This window comes from Saccoglossus kowalevskii, chromosome 7 (assembly GCF_978046115.1).
Source record: "Saccoglossus kowalevskii chromosome 7, keSacKowa6.1, whole genome shotgun sequence".
Lineage (NCBI taxonomy): Eukaryota > Metazoa > Hemichordata > Enteropneusta > Harrimaniidae > Saccoglossus > Saccoglossus kowalevskii.
Window position 1 is genome coordinate 8,341,220 of NC_140647.1, and position 20,564 is coordinate 8,361,783.

The window sequence follows — 20,564 nt, forward strand, 5'->3', positions numbered from 1 at the left end:
CAAAAACATGGTGCTTGTTTTTGAGCGGAGCGGATCGCCAACCAGCCTACCGGCTTGTCATTGATATTAATCAATTACAGATTCACAAAACGTTCTTATTGTGCGTGATGAGAATGTTTTATTACAATACTTTGTTTTTGAAAATGCGTGCTCATTTTCGTTTGATTTAACGAAATTAAATAAAGACCCAATCCGGAGGTCAGGTAACCCCGACGTATCTGTATTTGTCTATAGATAAAACAAATACATTAAAATTACCACTACGGTAAAAAGTCTCACTGGTCCAGGATTGAATGAATATTTTCAGAATATTAATAACAGTATCCGAATTCATAAAAAAAAGGAGAGTTTACGCCTTTTATTTTTCAAAATTTGGGGCATGTGGATATGAGTCCAGCAACTCTGGCATATTGTTGAGAGCCACCTTAATTAGAGGTCTCATTTTGGTATTGTAAATTAAATTGTGAATTTAGTTGGCATTCAGCCTAGAAGCTATCCACGTTCTAAAATGCTACGTGCATAAACAATAAAATCGGTTTGTCACGAAGGTATGAATGTACTTTTTATGGAAATTCATGCAATATTTATAAAACATTCACTCAGACGACCCCCACGCTTCACTCGAATCGTTGGTTCTAAAAATAGAAACCATTTGGCAATGTCCGTTACCCACGAGACTGTTTTTCAATTATTGACCGATTCACAGTCGTCTTCTGAAATATATGAAATATTTATATATAAAACATTCAGAAATAACAGAGAAAAGCATAAATCTGTGGTCGCTATAAACGTTTTATAATATACATATTCATCAATTATAATGGATGTTAGAATTCAAAATTAATCAGTCGAGAAATGACATCATTGATAGTTCTAATTAATATTAATCAATCAGCAAGCATCTCATTTCGAATACGTAGACGGACGCAGTTGCTAGGTCACGTGAAAACGTGCATATTACAGCGTATGGCATGGTGGGAGTGAGTACAAATCCTTTGCAATCTCAGAAGTCGTTGGGTTGGTGTGGCTTGTTAGCTTAGGTATATATATATTTGGTAGCGTTGCGTATGTTGATTGACAAACCTCATTGACGGTGCTGAACGTTACCTGCATAAATCGTAAATTGCAATTGACCTCACTGAGATGACGCATGCGCATTGGAATAACTTAGATAACTTCAACGAGGGTATGACTGATGTAGTCATATCTTATGAAAATTATTTTAATGTGCAATCATTAATAGAAAGCATTTATTATGAAACGCCGGAATCACCTATGTATGGTCTTGACCCCACTCTGTCTATTGTGGTTATTTGAAGACTGTAAACGCTTTCTAAACTGGTCACTAAATTTAACAAGTATTTCTGCTTTTTATACTGATGCCGGCATGAGCGTTGGCAAGCATAATTAGGTTTTGATTGTACACAGCGCCACCAGTGGCTGTTCTATTAATTTCTGTATTGTGTCAAATTCGTTAAAATGATATGTAGCTATTTCATCAGTATTTAATATTTAAATTTGAAAGAAAGTTGATGATCGGCATTTACAATTTTGTATAAACACGTTCATAAGCAAACTGCTAGCTTTGTACCTTTCGCTGTAGAGGCTGCATAATGAAACTAAGCGGTTCGCTCATTGGTCGAAAGGAAAAACGACCTCACTCGGCACGCCGTCCCAATTTTACTGCTAAATCAACGTTTATGATAAATTGTTACCTATTGCTTTCGATTTTATGAAAAACTCGGTCACGTTGTAAAACTTCCCCTTACTTTAGTGCGCAGCAATAAACATTTCAACTGACTGTGGTGCAGCGTGAAACGAAAAAAAAAGTTGTTTGAAAACTTATAAACTCGTTGTGTCGTCACTGGAAGCGCTGTCCCAGCATCGGTGTAGAAGACGCCGAACTGCGGCGTCAATGCTTATAAACTCCTAAGTGGAGCGCGCAATGCACTTTGGATGTAACTTTTGTGACGTCACTTTCAAGATGGCGTCAAAAGAGAAAATGTAGTCTGCATCGTATTTAGATGAATTTGCCACTGATATCTGTCAACTAGAGACTTGGTCATCTTTGCTGTTTGGTAAGTAATATGCAACTGCCGCTTTAATGTCTGCGATAGTAGAGTAATTACATGAGTGAATGTATCATGTCACTGTGCATCATTTTATTCATTATGTAGTCTGTTTCATTTCATTGCGCTGCATTGATTGACATGCGATTTCGACTTACTAATATAAACCGCTATGCAGCTTTAAATAGCACTTTATTGCACTGTTTAGAGTTCCGACGGAGATGAAAAGCTGCAACAATTTAGCATTACTTGAAACACCATTGTCTCAACTTTTAGACTTGCCATGACACGAGATATTGAGTCGCAACAGCTTTCAAAACCCGAAGTGCGACGCAAATTCATATTGTAAAATTTTCTGACATTGGGGTATTTTTTTTAGAATCTCTGATACAAATAAATGAAAAGCAGAAATTCTTTGTTTTACTCGATCTGATGTTTGGCGTTCATATTCTCAATTTAAATACAAGATGGTCAGATGTATTACCAGATTCTGTTATGTAATTTAACCATATGAATATATATGAAGTCACCATATGCATGTATAACACACCATAAAGCACATGCATTTAATGAATATAACTTTTCAAGTCTTTTAAAGTTGATGAATTGTATCCATATATAAATTTCATAAATAAAAACGTATAGTGGAATTTAAATTTACCAATGCAGAAATAGTATTGCATCATCATTCGTTCTGATTAAAAATAATTACTTTAAGTTGAACATTATCCGATCAGCAAGTACTTCATTTTAAATAAGTGGGCGGTTTTAGTTGCTATGTCAAGTAAAGGCATACACATACACACACACACACATACACACATTATCAATCTGATTAAAATCAGATCTAATTATTCATTTTTTTAGTGTGATTATTTCCCTAACTTTAATTCTTTGTAATTGTCTGATTGCAAAATTCCAAAGATCTGAACAACCGCCATAAGAGATCTTGATCAACTCTCACAAACTTAAAACTTCATGGTTGGACTTTGACGCTTGTGCACAAATGAAATAATCACCTCATACAAGGCTTTCTTTGATTGGTTGACTAATCTTTTTTTTTTGAGATCTTGCAAACAAGATCTTCTATGAAGGATGTTTAGATCTTTGGCCATTCACAGTTAAAAAAAAAAAAAAAAAAATTGAAATGAGAAAATCTATATATAATTAAAAAAAACACCAAATATCTGGTACATGTATTAATCAGATTGTCACATTATGGACATAGACATTCTTGAGCCAATCAAGATTTGAATTTAAATGAAACCTATTGATCTGGTAATTAAAAAATTGTTATAAATATGTTTATAACTAATGTACAGTATTCTGCCTTTCACGGTAAAGCTACAGGTAGTTGTAATTTAATTTAATTTGCACACATCATATAAGCCTGCCCACTTTTTCTGGTGTGACATCATACCAGGGTTTTTGAGATTTTAATTCTTTGAATGTTTCTACAAGCCAATAATCCAAAGCTTTTTAAACTTTTTTTTTCTGTAGTATTTCGCTTACAATTCAAGCAAGTGTGCAGTTCTAAGTGACTAGCAAGAGTATATTTCAAGATGGATATGTCCTTGAATTGGTAATGTAAAACAATATTAGCAGACAAGAATACCACAAAGTATGCATGAACACAGTATGAAAATTGTATAAACTGACACACCTTGTGTGCTGCCAGAGTGCATACTTTATGATATTATTTTTGATAACTTGAATTATTATTCTACATCTTTTACATGCTTGTAATAATAATTTAATTATTTAAAGATTATAGCCCAGAAAGCAATGGAAAACTTTTTGCACTGTGCAAACTGTTGCACTCAGTGTCAGGATTCTTATTCTGTCACTCGTTTTGTGATTCTGTATTTGATGTATACACCGAAAAGTGTTTGAAACTAACATCATTATCCCTGAATGTTTGAATAAGTGTGAGGTTATTTATTTACCACATATAAAGGATAATTTTAATGAGTGCCGATATGTTTTGGTACAGGTTTTTATAGAACAACAAATTCTATTGTTTTTGGTGCTAGATGTATAACAATAGCTGATGAAACATCAATTATTTTTTTATCACAAAATTTCAGACTTCATATAATGCACATTTGCTTTTTGGTCCATTGAGATTATCTGTTCTTTGAGCTGCCCAATTAAGGTACACTGTTAACATCCTGAGTGATTCTGTCAACAGTTACTTTATAGTTGATGAAAAGTTTTTGACTCGTGTTTACGAAACACACAATGTAAGTTTTTGAAGTTAGTTTGTCTGTATGTATGTGTGTTTGTCTCAGTAACAACATTGTCATGACTTCCATTCAACCATACACCTACCAAGTTATGACAAACCTACCAAGTGATGACCCTCACTATTTTTCATAATTTATATTAATATTTAATTTAATTTTGTATCTTAGGGTTAGTAAAATGACAAGATATGGTACACTTTATAATTGTACCATACCTACCCCCTTTACTAACCCTAAGTTTCGCAAACATTTCTATATTAAGGATGTATGATGTTATTTCTAATTTGTTGCATTTTTATTTGTCCCAGTTTCAAACAAAATCCGAAATCGAGGACTATTAATTTAGGGTCTGTCCGACCAGAGTCATATCTCAGACACTCTTTGACCAATCTCATTCAAATCTAACATAAAGACAGTACATCATATTTTACAGACTTTTTTTTGAAGATCAGAACAAAAATGACTGACTGGTGGTCATTTTAGATGTAAAATTTTCTATTTTTTGATTGTCAGCAGGTGTTTCTTCAGAAATGACCAGTATGATTTTGATCATAGTTGGTGCGATGATCATACATATTAGGTTACAGGTGCACATCATTTTTTTTGTGATTTGAATAAATTTCGCCGCCCATTGTTTTTATATATTTCCCCCCTTTTTCCCCCGATACACTTTTACAGATTTATTCACTGTTACTACATAAATAGTATAAATGAAGATACATCAGCACCAGATACATTTTTGTGATCAATTTGGTCGGCCAACAGTTAATTTTGATAACATTGATAACATGTGCACATCACTTTTTGTGTGTGATTCAAACAAATTTCGCCCTCTAGTAAAGTTTTGTGATCAACGCTAATGCTGGTTTCATATTTGAATAGCTCAATTCTTTATCATCTGGATAATCGAAAGTAGTACACACGCAATAATACATTATTCCTGGATTTTTCCTAATCTAGCACCTAGTCTAGCAATTAATGAAATAATTACTTTTCGAGACTTGATTGTGGCCGTAATATTTTCTTTCATTTACATTCATATTTGAATAGCTCAATTCTTTATCATCTGGATATTCGAAGCTAGTACACACAAAGTAATATATTATTCCTGGATTAGTCTAGCAATTAATGAAATAATTACTTTTCGAGACATGATTGTGGCCGTAATATTTTATAAATTTTCTTTCATTTACATGTTTGTGAATATTAATAAAAAGATTTGTGTTCGTTCTTGTTATAGTACCTTGTTCGAAAATAACAATGACGACGACTTGCGTCTGGAAAGTTTGTACGTCTTTAGCTGGTGTAACCAATTTTAAAGTTTTGGTTCATGAATTACATGTACCTGACACCTATTCAGCATTCAGAAAATTATTTATACATTTGGTATTACAAGACGATTTGAAGTGTCTCATGGCTGCAATAAAAGACTCTGTGTAGTGTCAAAATTTGCTCGATGAAGGGATCACTAATTTATATGGTCGCCATTTTATTTTGCCAACAGCGCCATCTTTTGCATTAGCTTGCATACTCGATTGTTTTTATGGTGGTAAATTGAATTGTTAGGTCTGTTGATGATGTTTTCAGCTCAATTACAGTACAAAATTATATGGAGAATTATTCCCAATAAATTCACCTTATTTTAGTGATTTAGTTTGATGTTCTGAAAACTCCCACTGTGCCTGGCCATTGCATGAATACATCACATATCAGACAGTTTGTTGTAGGGTTTATAATTTATATTCATGCATTTTTTATGCATCACTATGAATTGTTATGTTAGGCCAAAAATAAAAAAAATAACTGTTAGTATCACATTAACATGCTGAATACTCATTTAATTATAATCTACATCTGTCATTGTTTTTAATTGACAATGACTTGTTTAATTAAACTTGAATTAAAACACAATTTTATATTGAATTGCAATGTAATTGAGTTTAATTAAACTCTATATAGAGTTGCATATTAATCCAAGCATAACACTCCATTTTCCAAACATAATCCAAACATAAAACTCCAATTAAATGAAGACCCTATATAGAGTTGCATTTTAATCTAAACATAATGCAACTATATTAAAAGTTAATTCAACTGTATTAAAAGTTAATCCAATGGTGTCGTCACAACGATGGTAAGACGTGTGTGTGTGTGTATGCATGCGTGTCCGACTGTTTCACTGAGATCTCAAGAACCATATGTTAGTTTTTAATGAAACTTGCTGCATAGATTAGTTTTAGATAAAATGCATATTAATTACCTAATTTGAATAATGATTAGTCAATTTTTGGCTTTTCCATTGATATCTCAAGTACTAATCGTCACATTAGAATAAAACCTGGTACATAGATGTCATAAGACAATGCATTTGATAAGTTTTGGGTTAATATCCCTGCTTATTCGTCTCCGTGTCTGTGCGTGTGTGTGTGTGCGTGTGTGCGTGTGTGCGTGCATGCATGCGTCCAGACCTGTATCATAGAAATGCCTGGACCAACCACAATCAAACTTCACACATACATCATACATGATATTATACATATACACGTCAATTTGTTTCACGATCTGATTCAAGATGGCCGAATGGCGGCCATTTTTGTGCTAAAAATCATCAAAATCAAGCATTTTTCGGCTGTTTACAGATGGATTTTGTTCAAAATTGGTATATACGTTGGACATTATAGGACCTTGATGCACATTATTTTGTTTTACAACCTGATTCAAGATGGCCGAATGGCGGCCATTTGTATGCTAAAAAATTATAAAAATCAAGCATTTCTCGGCTATTTACAGATGGATTTTGTTCAAACTTGGTGTATACATTAGACATTATGGGACCTTGATGCAAATAATTTTGTTTTTCAGATTAGATTCAAAATGGCCGACTGGTAGCCATTTTGTTTTAATGAATATGGTTCTCGTGCCATTTGTCTGACTTGCTTTCACTGATTATGTTCAAATTTTAAATATTCATTATACATCATGTCATAGATAGACGGATATATTGGTTTGACGATCCTATTCAAAATGGGCCATTCCAGTTTATATCTGCACCCCCCTTGTTGATGAGCTTGTGTGTTTAATTCATACAGGGTATAATTTCCATGGGTGTATAAGTCATACAAAGTTTTATTTCCAAATCACCATTCACCATACAGTAATGGAAATCCAAAACTATAGTTCTTACTTATGGTGTTGATGAGTTCTTTCAAATTTTAAATATTCATTATACATCATGTCATAGATAGACGGATATATTGGTTTGATGATCCTATTCAAAATGGGCCATTCCAGTTTATATCTGCACCCCCCCTGTTGATGAGCTTGTGTGTTTAATTCATACAGGGTATAATTTCCATGGGTGTATAAGTCATACAAAGTTTTATTTCCAAATCACCATTCACCATACAGTAATGGAAATCCAAAACTATAGTTCTTACTTATGGTGTTGATGAGTTCTTTCAAATTTTAAATATTCATTATACATCATGTCATAGATAGACGGATATATTGGTTTGACGATCCTATTCAAAATGGGCCATTCCAGTTTATATCTGCACCCCCCCTGTTGATGAGCTTGTGTGTTTAATTCATACAGGGTATAATTTCCATGGGTGTCTAAGTCATACAAAGTTTTATTTCCAAATCACCATTCACCATACAGTAATGGAAATCCAAAACTATAGTTCTTACTTATGGTGTTGATGAGTTCTTTTTTGCCACCATACAGAGTAGGATTTCCGAATATAACTCTCATCATATGCTAATTTACCAAGTTCAAAATTTTATATTTGATAATGGAAATCCAAACTAGTCCTGATTCACTGTGTTGATGAGCTCATTAGTGCCACCATCTTTATCTAATTTCAGTTATAACTATTTCATACTGGCCCAATTTTTTTACCATATACAGTCAGAATTCCAAATTTTTTCAGTCATACTGTTGGAAATCCAACCTCATCAACCGGTATGTGGCGAGATAAACAAGGCCATATTTTATTTAGTAGCCATAACTGCCTGGATTTCCAGGAATTTTGTTTCTATACTCGTCTGGATTTCCAAATTCTGTTTCTCCATATACAGTTGGAATTCCTGGGTATTTTCCCCATCATACAGTGCTGGAAATCCGACCACATCAACAGGGGGGTGTGTGGGGTGCAGATATAAACTGGAATGGCCCAATGACCGAATGGTGGCCACTTTTGTGCTAAAAAATCATCAAATATCAAGCATTTCTGGCATTTATGCATGGATTTCGTTCAAACTTGGTACATATATTAGACATTACAGGTTTCTGATGCACATCATTTTATTTTTCAGATCAGATTCAAAATGGCTGTCTGGTGGCCATTTTGTTTTAATGAATGGGCTTATAGAGCCATATCTCCGACTTGTTTTGACCGATTATGTTCAAATTTTAAATATTCATTATACATCATGTCATAGATAGACAGATATATTAGTTTGACGATCCTATTCAAAATGGCCGAATGGTGGTCATTTTTGTGCTAAAAAATCATCAAATATCAAGCATTTCTGGCATTTATGGATGGATTTCGTTCAAACTGGGTACATACATTAGACATTACGGGTTCCTGATGCACATCATTTTATTTGTCAGATCAGATTCAAAATGGCTGTCTGGCAGCCATTTTGTTTTAATGAATGGGTTTCTAGACCCATACATGTATGTCTGACTTGTTTTGACTGATTATGTTCAAATTTTTAATATTCATTATACATCATGTCATAGATATACGAATACATTGGTTTGACGATCCTTTTCAAAGTGGACAAATGGTGGCTATTTTTGTGCTAAAAAAATTCTCTAATATCAAGCATTTCTTGCATTTATGGATGGATTTTGTTCAAACGTATAACATAGTGATACATTAGACATTACAGGTTCCTGATGCACGTCATTTTATTTTTCAGATTGGATTCAAAATAGCTGACTGGCGGCCATTTTTCTTTTAATGATTGGGCTTCGAGAGCCATATCTCTTACATGCTTTGACTGATTATGTTCAAATTTTATATATTCGTTATACATCATGTATATATGTATATATATATGTATTCAAAATGGCTGATTTTGAATGCTGTGCCAGAGCAATATCTCTCAATATGGACAAGTACTTGTTTGACGATCAGGTACAAATGTCAATCATTTTAATGTTAAAAAATCATATTCCTGACATGGTTATATTCCAGGTATATTACTATAAACAAAACTGTATAACTTAAATTTGATAACTAACGGGGACTGTGCCATGCATGGCTTGTTAATTACCTATTTTGCAAAATAGTAAATTTTTGGCTTTTCTGGTATTTCAAGTCCTAATCATTACATTTCAATGAAACTTAGTACATATATTTTTTAAGACTGCACATGCGTAATCAGTTTTGAATTAAAAATCTCTGCATATCAATCATCTAATTTGCATAAAGATTAGTCTATTTTTGGCTGTTATCTCAAGTATTATAAACTTAAATAATGTAGACCTGATTGTTTTCACATTGTACATCTCAAATAGCAGATAAATATCAGTTGCCAAGCTTCTTTTTTGGATTCATATTTTATTTCCTCCAAATCAACATTTGTTTTTAGTCCCCGTTCAGACGTAGTCCGAAAACGGGGACTAATGTTTTGCCCTGTGTGCGTTCGTGCGTGCGTCCGTGATCACCTGTATCTCGAACATGCATGGACCGATTAAGTTCAAACTTCACTCGTACATCACACATTATATGGGACATATGCACATGCATTTTTTTCATGATCTGATTAACGATAGCCGAATAGCGTCCATTTTAAGGCCGAAAATGCATCAAAATCGCACATTTTCACCATTCCGAACCCGGATCTCAGTTATGCATGGACGGATTTTGTTCAAATTTGGTACATACATTAAACATAATACGACCTTGATGCACGTCTTTTTTTTTTTTTGGATGGGTTTGAAATGGCTGACTGGCGGCCATTTTGTTTTAAAGAATTCAGTTCTGGATTCGTATCTGAGACATGCTTGGATTGATCGAGTTCAGACTTCACACACACAGGGTACATCATGTCACAAATATGTATGTGCATTTGTTTCATGATCTCATTAACGATAGCCAAATGGCGGCCGCTTTAAGGCCGAAAATGCATTGAAATCGCACATTTTCACCATTCCGGACCCGGATCTCAGTTATGCATGGACGGATTTTGTTCAAATTTGGTACATAATAGGACCTTGATGCACGTCATTTTTTTTTCGGATTAAGTTCGAAATGGCCGTCTGGCGGCCATTTTGTTAAAGAATTCAGTTCTGGATCCGTACCCAAGACATGTCTGGATTGATCAAGTTCAAACTTCACACACACATGGTACATCATGTCACAAATAGATATGTGCATTTGTTTCATGATCCACTTAACAATAGCTGAATGATGGCCATTTTAAGGCCGAAAATGCATCAAAATCACGTATTTTCACAATTCCGGAACCGGATCTCAGTCATGCATGGATCGATTTTGTTCAGATTTAGTACAATGTGTTGTACATATGCAGGTGCATTTCGGTCATGATCTGCTTTGAATGTATATGTCACTCAAATATGAACGGCACGGGGACGTGTCACTGACAATGACTAGTTTATTTTGAATTATATTATTTGCAGCTTGAGCCCCCAAATGTATAAAGAAGAAAAAACTCTGAAAGAGTTCAACCAAAATGAAACAAGTGATATCCATACAATGGAACCTGATGTAAGTCTGTCATTTAACAAGAATATTCATATGTTTTGAAGCTATATAATCTGTAAATATGTAGTATGATCATCATGAGCATCACAGCCTTTGGGAGCTACTTTTAAGCTCTTTGAATGATGGTTGATGAAGTATTATTATTTTGAAAGATGAAATATTTGATCATGTATGTATTGAGCAGTTTATTGTCTTCCAGGCTGATGGATTCATTCCACCTGGACCAGTGACTGGTATAAACAAACAGAAGCGTACTGGTGATGAAGCAGGTTTGTTGATTAATTATAGGCCAAAAAACATAATTCACCATTTTGTGTAATCTCACCTACCAACATTTTGAATATTTATTTTGTCTAGATTAGCTCATTTATTATGCAAATAAGCAATAAATATCACCCATCAGTGTTGTGATCTAGTCCATTTATAGTAAGAGTTTGGACAAACTAATTGTATGTCATTTTTGACATCTTCATGAGCTTTGCTGTCGACTTCGTTGAGCACAGCTAATCATATTACTGATTGTCCGTCATTGTCTACGTCAACTTTTTACTTTTTCAACTTCTTCTTGAAAACCACAAGTCTGATTGCTTTAATACTTGGTGTATATGTACCTTGAGTGGACCTCTGATAGATTTGTTCATTTCTGTTGATATTTTTAATTCCCTAATTTTGATGAATATTTTTCTCATTTTTGATAAAATATTTTTGATTTAATATTAAGCATGTAGGTACCTCAGGTGGACCTCTTTCAGATTTATTCATTTCATGATGACATCTTTAATTCTCTAATTGAAATGTGCATTGCTAACAGCGGAGCTCTCTCAGCCAAGAAGCCGCTTGTTAATTATATACAAAAACAAATAAATATTATATTATAGTATTTTATTTGCCAGCTACTAAAAACATATATTTTTTGGGTTTGACTTATACATGTAGTTTACATTGTTGGTTTTCAATTGCTTAGCGAATGACCTAAACTGTTGACAGTCGGTCGTACCTAATATTCATCTTTTATTATTAATAAATATTGTGTAAAAACGTAATAGGCGTGAATAAATTGCAAACGCAGATACAGAAAGTATGGAGTGTCGTTAGGCATGACCGACTGTCCAGTGCTGCAATTCACTGGTAAGATTTCTTACCAGATCCGACTTGCGCGAAGTTTGTTTTGACTGTACTATACGCGATCGTGACACTTTGCACAGCAGTTTTTGATATCATGACACAAACTAATCTTGATGACTGCATCATAAAAGTGCTGGAACATTTACACTGCCATGATATTGCTTGCAAAGAACTCCAGCGAGACGCTATCGCAAACTACAAAGTGGGGAGAGATGTGTTCGTCAGCGTGCTGTGTTGACATACGTACATACGTTGACATACGTAAACCAGGGATCCCCCACTTTCAGTTGCCATTTTCTTAGATGAAAATGCCTGCGATCTTTCCAATAACTCTCGCTTAGTTTGTTGAAATTTCTTACTGAGTTGTATTCATTGTGTTCATAACGCAGACAACAAACTCATTCAGGGGGTCATTTAGAATACATATTTCGTAATGTCAGCACCAACTATGAATTATTCATAGAAACCTGCAGACGGGGACAGTCTGTGTGAAATGTTTGGCTTTTCCCATCAAATGTCTATGACATTCGAATGTCTAAGAAGCACAATTACATTAGGCCCGATGACTGTCGACAGTCTACGAATGACCTTGTCATACTGTCCTACATTAATTAATGATCTCTGGTACAACTTTTTTACCTTGACCAACAAAACTATAGTTGTATAATTACTTTCGTCTCTCAGTTACATGCAGCTTTTTTTTTCATACAATTGTGCATCTGTTGTTGCAGACAATATAGCTCTGATTACTCCAACGAAAACAAAAAAAGGAACAGTGTCAGAATCATCAGTACAAGAATATTCAAATTATTTGGGGGCTAATGAACATTCATCTATAACTGATGTAGTTAAAGGTAGGCATATACTATAGTCTCTATCATAATAGTATATTTATTAAACATCTTTTATTACGGTAGTCATCAATAATAACCAACTTGTGCCTTTTCATTTGACTCTTTTCAATGTAAATATAATATTACGTAATGTTAAATGTGGTTGACAGCAGAATATAAATTCAAATTTGTATTCTATAGAAATACAATTAACCCACATGGATGGTTTTCTGTTTGTAAATTTCCAATGATTGTGGTCCATTTACATTTAATTGATTTTAAGTAGCCCATATTCATGTAGGTTCACATGCATTCATTATCATAGTACTGATTCATTTGATATTGATCTGTCTTGCATATTCACTAAAGTAAAGACAATGATGATGCAATGATGGCCTGTCCAATAGTGATTATTTATTTGACATTGGTGCCCTCCCCGGAATCTGTATAATTTTGAGAAAACACAAGAAGTATCAAAAGACAAATTAACACTGTTTTGTTACATTGATTGTGTTTAATAACAATCTTTACTGAGAAAATTATTTGTTGACGTTGTATCCTGTACCTGTCTAAGTGCTGAAAACAGTTTATTGTGTTCAATATAACTGAGAAAATTAAGTTTTTTTTATTGCAACATTTTTATCATGAACATTTGTTTGCATATTTTGGAATATTTACTGATCTTGATCTGACAGGATAAACAGATCTAGTTTTTTTGTTTGGCCTTATTAGTGTATGATTGGTTACTGTCTCAATGACTAGTTTTATATTTTTTGCCTGTAGAAATGGGTCAAGGATTGAAATTAAGTTGTGCTGAATGGGCGCAGTTATTTGAGTAAGTTACTGGTCAGGATTGTATTGTAATGAATTACACTGTAGTTAATATACATGTACATACCTTATTTGGCACCTGATCCAGGTGACACCTTTCAGATCATATTGTACAAAATTGTATGATCCACACACAAACCAGTTGAAATTTTGATTCAAATAACAAAACAAATATTAGAATCAGTTAAAGGATGTCTGAAAAATGGTTAAGGACACCTGAGAATAAAACCAATGAACCTTGTAGCTGCCAGTTAAGCAGCTTAAATCAAATCACAAAGCAAACTTGTGTAACCCATCATCAATTTCGAAAGTGATTGAATAATAACCACACAGTAGGTATGAACAACTTGATATAAAACATATCAACAAATTCATAGAATATCTCATTGAACACTTTGACAAAAAAAATACCGCTACTATCAACACAGAGAAAACAAAGGGCAGCATCACTAAAACAAAGAAGGAAAGAAAGAAAGAAAAACAGTTAAACTATTATGCAGTGGCCCAGGATCTTTCACTTGGAATATTTGAATTTTGGGAAGAATGCCATAGAAGTATAATCAGGTTTTCAATTGCACTATTCAAAGGTTTCATCTCTAGGGAAAAAGGCAAAATGTTTATAAAAACAACTGATTGCAAAATGCACTCCCAGTAATGATGATGCCATACAACATGCAGCCCAATTCGATTGACTTAACAATGAGGAAAGTATAATTTCACAGAAGATCAACCAGTTCCACAGCAACAGAAGTAATTAGTTGCTGCCATTTTTGATGCAATAGAAAAAAAAAATCACTTGCAAGTCGCCACTAAAGAAGAAATGAATGCATACTTTAGTAATAGTGAGAAAATAATTGAGAAAACTATGAAACTTAGTGTCTCAAAGCTATAGAGAGCTATCAATGAAAAAATTGAACTAGTCCAAAAAGATGGATACCCGGCCAAATTTGTATCATATGATCTGGTCGGTCCACAAAACACATGGGAACATAATAACAGTAGTATTAATAACTTGTCTAATTTTGACTATGTGTCAAGATCATCAAAGTTACAATGCCAAACAACAAAGTGTTGCTGTCTTCTGTAAAGGTTGATAAAAAAAACACTTAAGTAGCTCATCAAGTGATAATTTTCTATAGTGTAGACAAGATAAACAACTTTTTGATACTGAAAAACATCTATTCGTAGGTTGTAAATTACATATGTACCCCCTCCCAAAACAAACAAACAAAAAACATGAATGTAGATTTATTTCAAAAACTTGAAGACAAAATCACCAAATTCTATTCCCATGGAGAAATTTTACTTTTAGGGAATTTCAATAGCTGCACTAGCAACCTAAATAATACCATAATGGATGAAATTAATCAACACATACGATGAAATTAACCAACAACACATGACTATATTAATGAAATATAAAATATATAATGTGTATTTAAAAAAAGAGAAAAGAACTAGAAATCATGCCAATAAATGAACTCGAGAGTATGAAAGGTGTACCATCAAAATTTTGGAAAATACTACTTGAACTTAACAAAAAGTAAAGAAACGAAAATACAAATGAATCTATTACATCAGATGGTTTATTTTAATATTCCTAATTTAAATAAAAAGCAAAAACGCCAAGTCCATATATATATGTCAAAACTTGTTAAAAATAGTTTTCTTAAAAGACAGCAACACCTTCCAAATTACCCCCCCCCCCCCAAATGTCCTTTTGCTTATTATAGTGTTATATCTTGAATTCTGTATTTTAGCCATGACCTTTTTGCTCTGACAAGCTAACTGGTTCTTGCAAGTAATTGCATGGAAAAATGTGTTTAAAGTTTGAAGGCAGTATATACATAACATACACCCAATTTGTGATATAGGACCGTGACCTTTCCACTAAAAATCTAACTGGGTCATTCACATCACATGTAACTTTGAAACTCTACTGTGAACATACATATGAATGTATGCTGCAAACTTGACTGGTAACCTGTTCTTAAAAATTTAACTCAGTATTGAATATCACATAGTGAATAAATGTGCCAAATTTGAAGGCGCTGACAATCTTTCTCGTGTAGTTACATTACAAAAACACATTAAACTTTACAATGATATCACACATGGTGGCTTAGTGATGTACGTCAGTTTGTTTTGTGATTTGATTCTAAAAATTCAATATTTTCATTCATTTACATGTAACATGCCATCAACAATATTCTAGGTATGTCTGAGTTGATTTCAAGAAATTAAACTTGACATTGACATCACACATGGTGGCTTAGTGATGTACGTCAGTTTGTTTTGTGATTTGATCCTAAAAATTCAATATTTTCATTCATTTACATGTAACATGCCATCAACAATATTCTAGGTATGTGTGAGTTGATTTCAAGAAATTAAACTTGACATTGACATCACACATGGTGGCTTAGTGATGTACGTCAGTTTGTTTTGTGATTTGATCCTAAAAATTCAATATTTTCATTCATTTACATGTAACATGCCATCAACAATATTCTAGGTATGTCTGAGTTGATTTCAAGAAATTAAACTTGACATTGACATCACTCATGGTGGGTTAGTGATGCACGCCAGTTTGTTTTGTGATTTGGCCGACTGGTGGCCATGTTTGTCCTTTTTTGTTTTCTTAATGATTTGACGGACATGTTGGTTTTGTTTTTGGGTGTCATGATTTTTGTTTTGTTATTTTATTCAAAATTTCCAACTGTTTATGTGTGGAATATACAATTTGGTACTATATGAGAATGATCTGCATCCTAGAAAATGTCACTTTAACTGAACTAAACCTGGATAAGGTGCCATTTGAAGTAAAACTTTATTTTTAACACTTGGAATACTCCCTGTACATTTAATTTTAATCTATCTATAACTTTTATGTAATTGACACTAACTAAAAGCTGCATATTGACAATGACTTGATCATAATAAAGTCAGGTTTAAAATTTTTATGATATTATGAGGTTATAACCTTATTATAATACATCTTTTCCTCCCAATGATACATCATGGGAATGCCGAAATCCAAAAAGTTTAGAACAGAATCAGCGAACTTCTTTTTGTGGGGTTCAATCAATGCCATAACTTTTATGGCATTACGGTGACAGATGTAGTATAATAATAACAATTACTCAAAAGGTGAAATTACACTTCTCTTACTTATATCAACTGAAAATATATAGATAAAAGGTGAATATTTCTGTCAAATTTGGATGACCATTGGTGGCTATAACTGCAAATGTGCACCCACCGATGTACTTAGACGTCATGCCTTATTCGTAAAGCATAGGATTCTTATGCATAATTCCATAATATTACTATTTTCTGATCAGATTTGGAATGGTATACTGAGGTGCAATAATCATATTTCAGGATTTGTTCTAGCACTCTTTTGATGAGAATCTTGTTTTGTTAGTTGTTAGTATAGGTGATTGTCAGTCCTTGTCCCACCTCCTGTGATAACTTTTCCTTTAATATTAATAATAATAATTAGTAGCACTTTATTTATTGAGGGTAATCTATGTTACAAACTTAATTAGAGCCAAGTATATCAAATTACATGGATATTACACATACATGTACCAAAACTTACAGCTTCATGATAAGCTTTTTACAGAATAATATTTGGCCCTAATATATGCTGATTTAATGTCTATCAATTGAAGTTTGCTACTGTTATACAATATTATGTTGTGATTATTTCATTCTTATTAATGGGCTGTTTTGCAGGATTAATAATATGACAGTTGGTGGAAAGGATTAAATAATGTGTTTTGTCTATTCATGATTTTTAGATTACTCACAGTATTTTAGAATTGTCGCACATATCTTCAAGCTTTTTTCCTTTCTATAAACAGTGATAGTCAGCAGTTTGAAACATTTTGTCCAACACGGCTTGATAAGATGTTGAAAGAAGCCAAAGCACTTGAAAAGTACTTGATACAACAAAAAGAAGAACTTCGAGACAGATTGAAATCAATATCACAGACTCTAGAAATCATCTTGTGATGTTCTTTTTAATATTTATGAAAACAGTTTGAAGTGAATGCTTTGTACATATATTTAAATCTATGTTTGTTTTATACCTATCACTGTTATTTGAAATATGGATTATTATTTTTCCAACTGCTTTGTGTTTTTCTAAGTATCACAAATACTTAGATTTTTGGTGTGAACAAATGTTTTACTATGAAAATAAATGTGTTACTTTTTATCATATTTCTGATTCTCTTCTGTTTTGACAGATGTATAGTTGATGTATAGTTTAGATTACTTTATTTTACATGACATTTTGTTTCACAATTGTTGCCGAAGGCTTGAATATTAGAAATTAATAGCCATGTAACTTATCAAAAATTAACTAAAATAAATTTTTTCAGCAAAGACAATAATTGTAGCTTAAATAAAATATCCTACAGTAATATAGCTGTGTTGTCATGTATAGCTTCTGTATGTGACAAATTATAATATTCTTTACAATTTAAGTGATTTTAGGTATCGGAAACAAAAACACAGCAGATAAAACAAACAAAAAAGAAAAGATATATAAATAAATGACAAATGAAATAAAAAAAACAATTTTGACATTGCCTATATCTATATCTGATTTTAAGCATACAGAATTTGTATGTATGTATGTATACTAGTATATATATCAATTAGCTTTGTTTGCATTTTAAAACTATCCATTTGATGCATACATGTAATTCACTACGTTCAATTACCCACCATAGACTCTGGTCAGTCAAAATGACTATTTTGATCTGTAGGCATTAATCTGTGATTCAGCCATGACCTCAATCACGTTCCTTCACATCACGAACCATGTGACCGAGGTAATGAGGCGGCACTGTATTGCCTCTCCTATCATTCTCGTTTTTTCTCTGCACCGTGTGTGGCTTGTTGAAAACGTTGCGCTTCAGTCATCTAGTTTTTTTCCTGTTCAGGTTTTTGGTCTGGCTAGCTGTCACCTGCGTGGTAGCCGACGCTGTGGCTGGTTACCCCTGTGTCGCCACTTTTTGTATGCATTGCTTACAAGAAAGAAAAAACCTGTTGACGCAAATTTGTTGTTGTTGATTCTCGTTGTGTCAGCTTTAAACTGTAATTCGTTCCTCTCATGCATGTCTTATTCATTTTTACCAATGTGGTTTTTGAAATGGATAGAAAGAAAGAGAAACACCCCAGAGGCTCCTCACCGCTGGTTCTATTGCCCCAAGCATCGGGGCGGTCGTGCAGCAGTTGCCATCAGGAATTACCAGCTTGCAACACCCATAGCAAATGCTATCGGTGTTTAGACTGTGTACGGGGGGCTTGGGGTTTTGCCTAGAAAATATTTCTAAAATTGGGGTTCTGAGGCCTGGGATGCGTTCCAAGGCCGTGTGCAATTAATTGCCGAGACTGACCACGTTGCTAGGGTTTGTAGCAGTCATGCGCCCAGTGATGCCAGCATGAGTGAGTGAGTGATGTGCTAGCTTGAGTGGAAAGTCCTCCCACTTGTCTACTGGTGCCTCAAGTACCGCGGCATTGAATGAGAGGCCTAACAGTGTAGGTCCCGAGATTCCCCCCCAATCGTAGGGCTTCCTCGCCATCTGCCTTTGCAGACGACTGCCTGATTGCACTGGCAACCTGGAGGGGATCGACCCAGTCTGTCTGATACGCTCTCGCATTAATGAGATAAGGGGAGGCGGTTCGGTCGCGTCGGGCACAGTGGGTACAACCTCGGGGTAATGACTCCGTGAGGCATGGCATGAGGATGATGTGGGGTATCATCGAGCCTACGGACAAGATATACATACCCCTACCCTCGATCCTGAAGCAGTTGCTCACTCTTGCTTCAACGTGTGATCACAGGATCGCCAGGATCCAAAGCATCCCCGTCCACAAGTCTCTCCTGGTTCGGCCGAGTGCTGAGCGTGGCGGAGGGCGCACAGACGTTGTTGATGGGTGGGGAGGCCTAAGGCCCTCGGCTGGGATAATCTTATGCAGAACTCCTTCCACTGGACCAAATGCTACCCGATCGGTGTGGTCTATGTGTCCGATACCAGCAAAGTCTGGGACAAACCCGAACGCCCCAACCTGACCCCAAGGTTCTTTCCCCCGACCCCCGTACCACAAACTTCTGCTCACTTGATGGGGGGTGGCTGCGTTTCTTGGACGTTCTCAGCAGCTCAATCCGAAATGGTCCATCACGCCCTGAGGGCAGAGTTACAACCCATCAACATCTTAGAGTATGTGGCCGGCAGGCACGTTGGAGCACATAATCGTGCGTGCCCAGGATTCTGAGACCTCAGAGGCAGAACGCACCAGCCTCCTAGACCAGGCAACACAGCGCTTAGAAGGACACCGCACAGCTATTTGCGACATCCTCCAGTGTCACCTGGCTCTTTTAGCCGGGGCTACTGCTTTACAGTGGGATGCTGTCTTAGATGCGTGTGTTTTCGCCAACGAACTGAGTCAGGGGGTAAGCCACCGACTCAGTTATGCAGACTGGACCTATTCCACACGCTTTGATGGGGAGATGTTGGGTGCAGTCTCGGAGCTTCGGCAGGCCACTGACCAAATTGTTCAGGTTGAGTCAGCTGGCCAGCTGGCTACTGCCAAAGGCAAACGGAAAGCGCCCCAAGCACAGAAAACACAACATACAAAGGTGGCTCCTACTGGCCAGAATCAGCCAGAAGGCAAACGCCCAACCCTTCTGGGGGAGGG

At 34.8% G+C, this 20,564-nt stretch overlaps 1 protein-coding gene across 1 annotated transcript; it reads left to right on the forward strand.

Annotated features, from left to right (window-relative positions):
• Nucleotides 1-1,950: 1,950 nt before the first annotated feature.
• On the forward strand, nucleotides 1,951-18,250 carry LOC102807781 (uncharacterized). The gene is made up of 7 exons (XM_085501651.1): nucleotides 1,951-2,078; nucleotides 3,570-3,651; nucleotides 10,974-11,061; nucleotides 11,258-11,327; nucleotides 12,915-13,037; nucleotides 13,800-13,851; nucleotides 17,717-18,250. The coding sequence occupies exons 2-7, from the start codon at nucleotides 3,632-3,634 to the stop codon at nucleotides 17,865-17,867; spliced, it is 504 nt and encodes a 167-aa protein (XP_085357777.1). The 5' UTR covers nucleotides 1,951-2,078; nucleotides 3,570-3,631; the 3' UTR covers nucleotides 17,868-18,250.
• Nucleotides 18,251-20,564: the final 2,314 nt, after the last annotated feature.

Coding starts and splice junctions, on each gene's coding strand:
- LOC102807781 (XM_085501651.1), top strand. CDS start 3,632: ATGGATATGTCCTTGAATTG. Junction 11,328..12,914: donor GCGTACTGGTGATGAAGCAG/GTTTGTTGATTA, acceptor CTGTTGTTGCAG/ACAATATAGCTCTGATTACT. Junction 13,038..13,799: donor TATAACTGATGTAGTTAAAG/GTAGGCATATAC, acceptor TTTTGCCTGTAG/AAATGGGTCAAGGATTGAAA.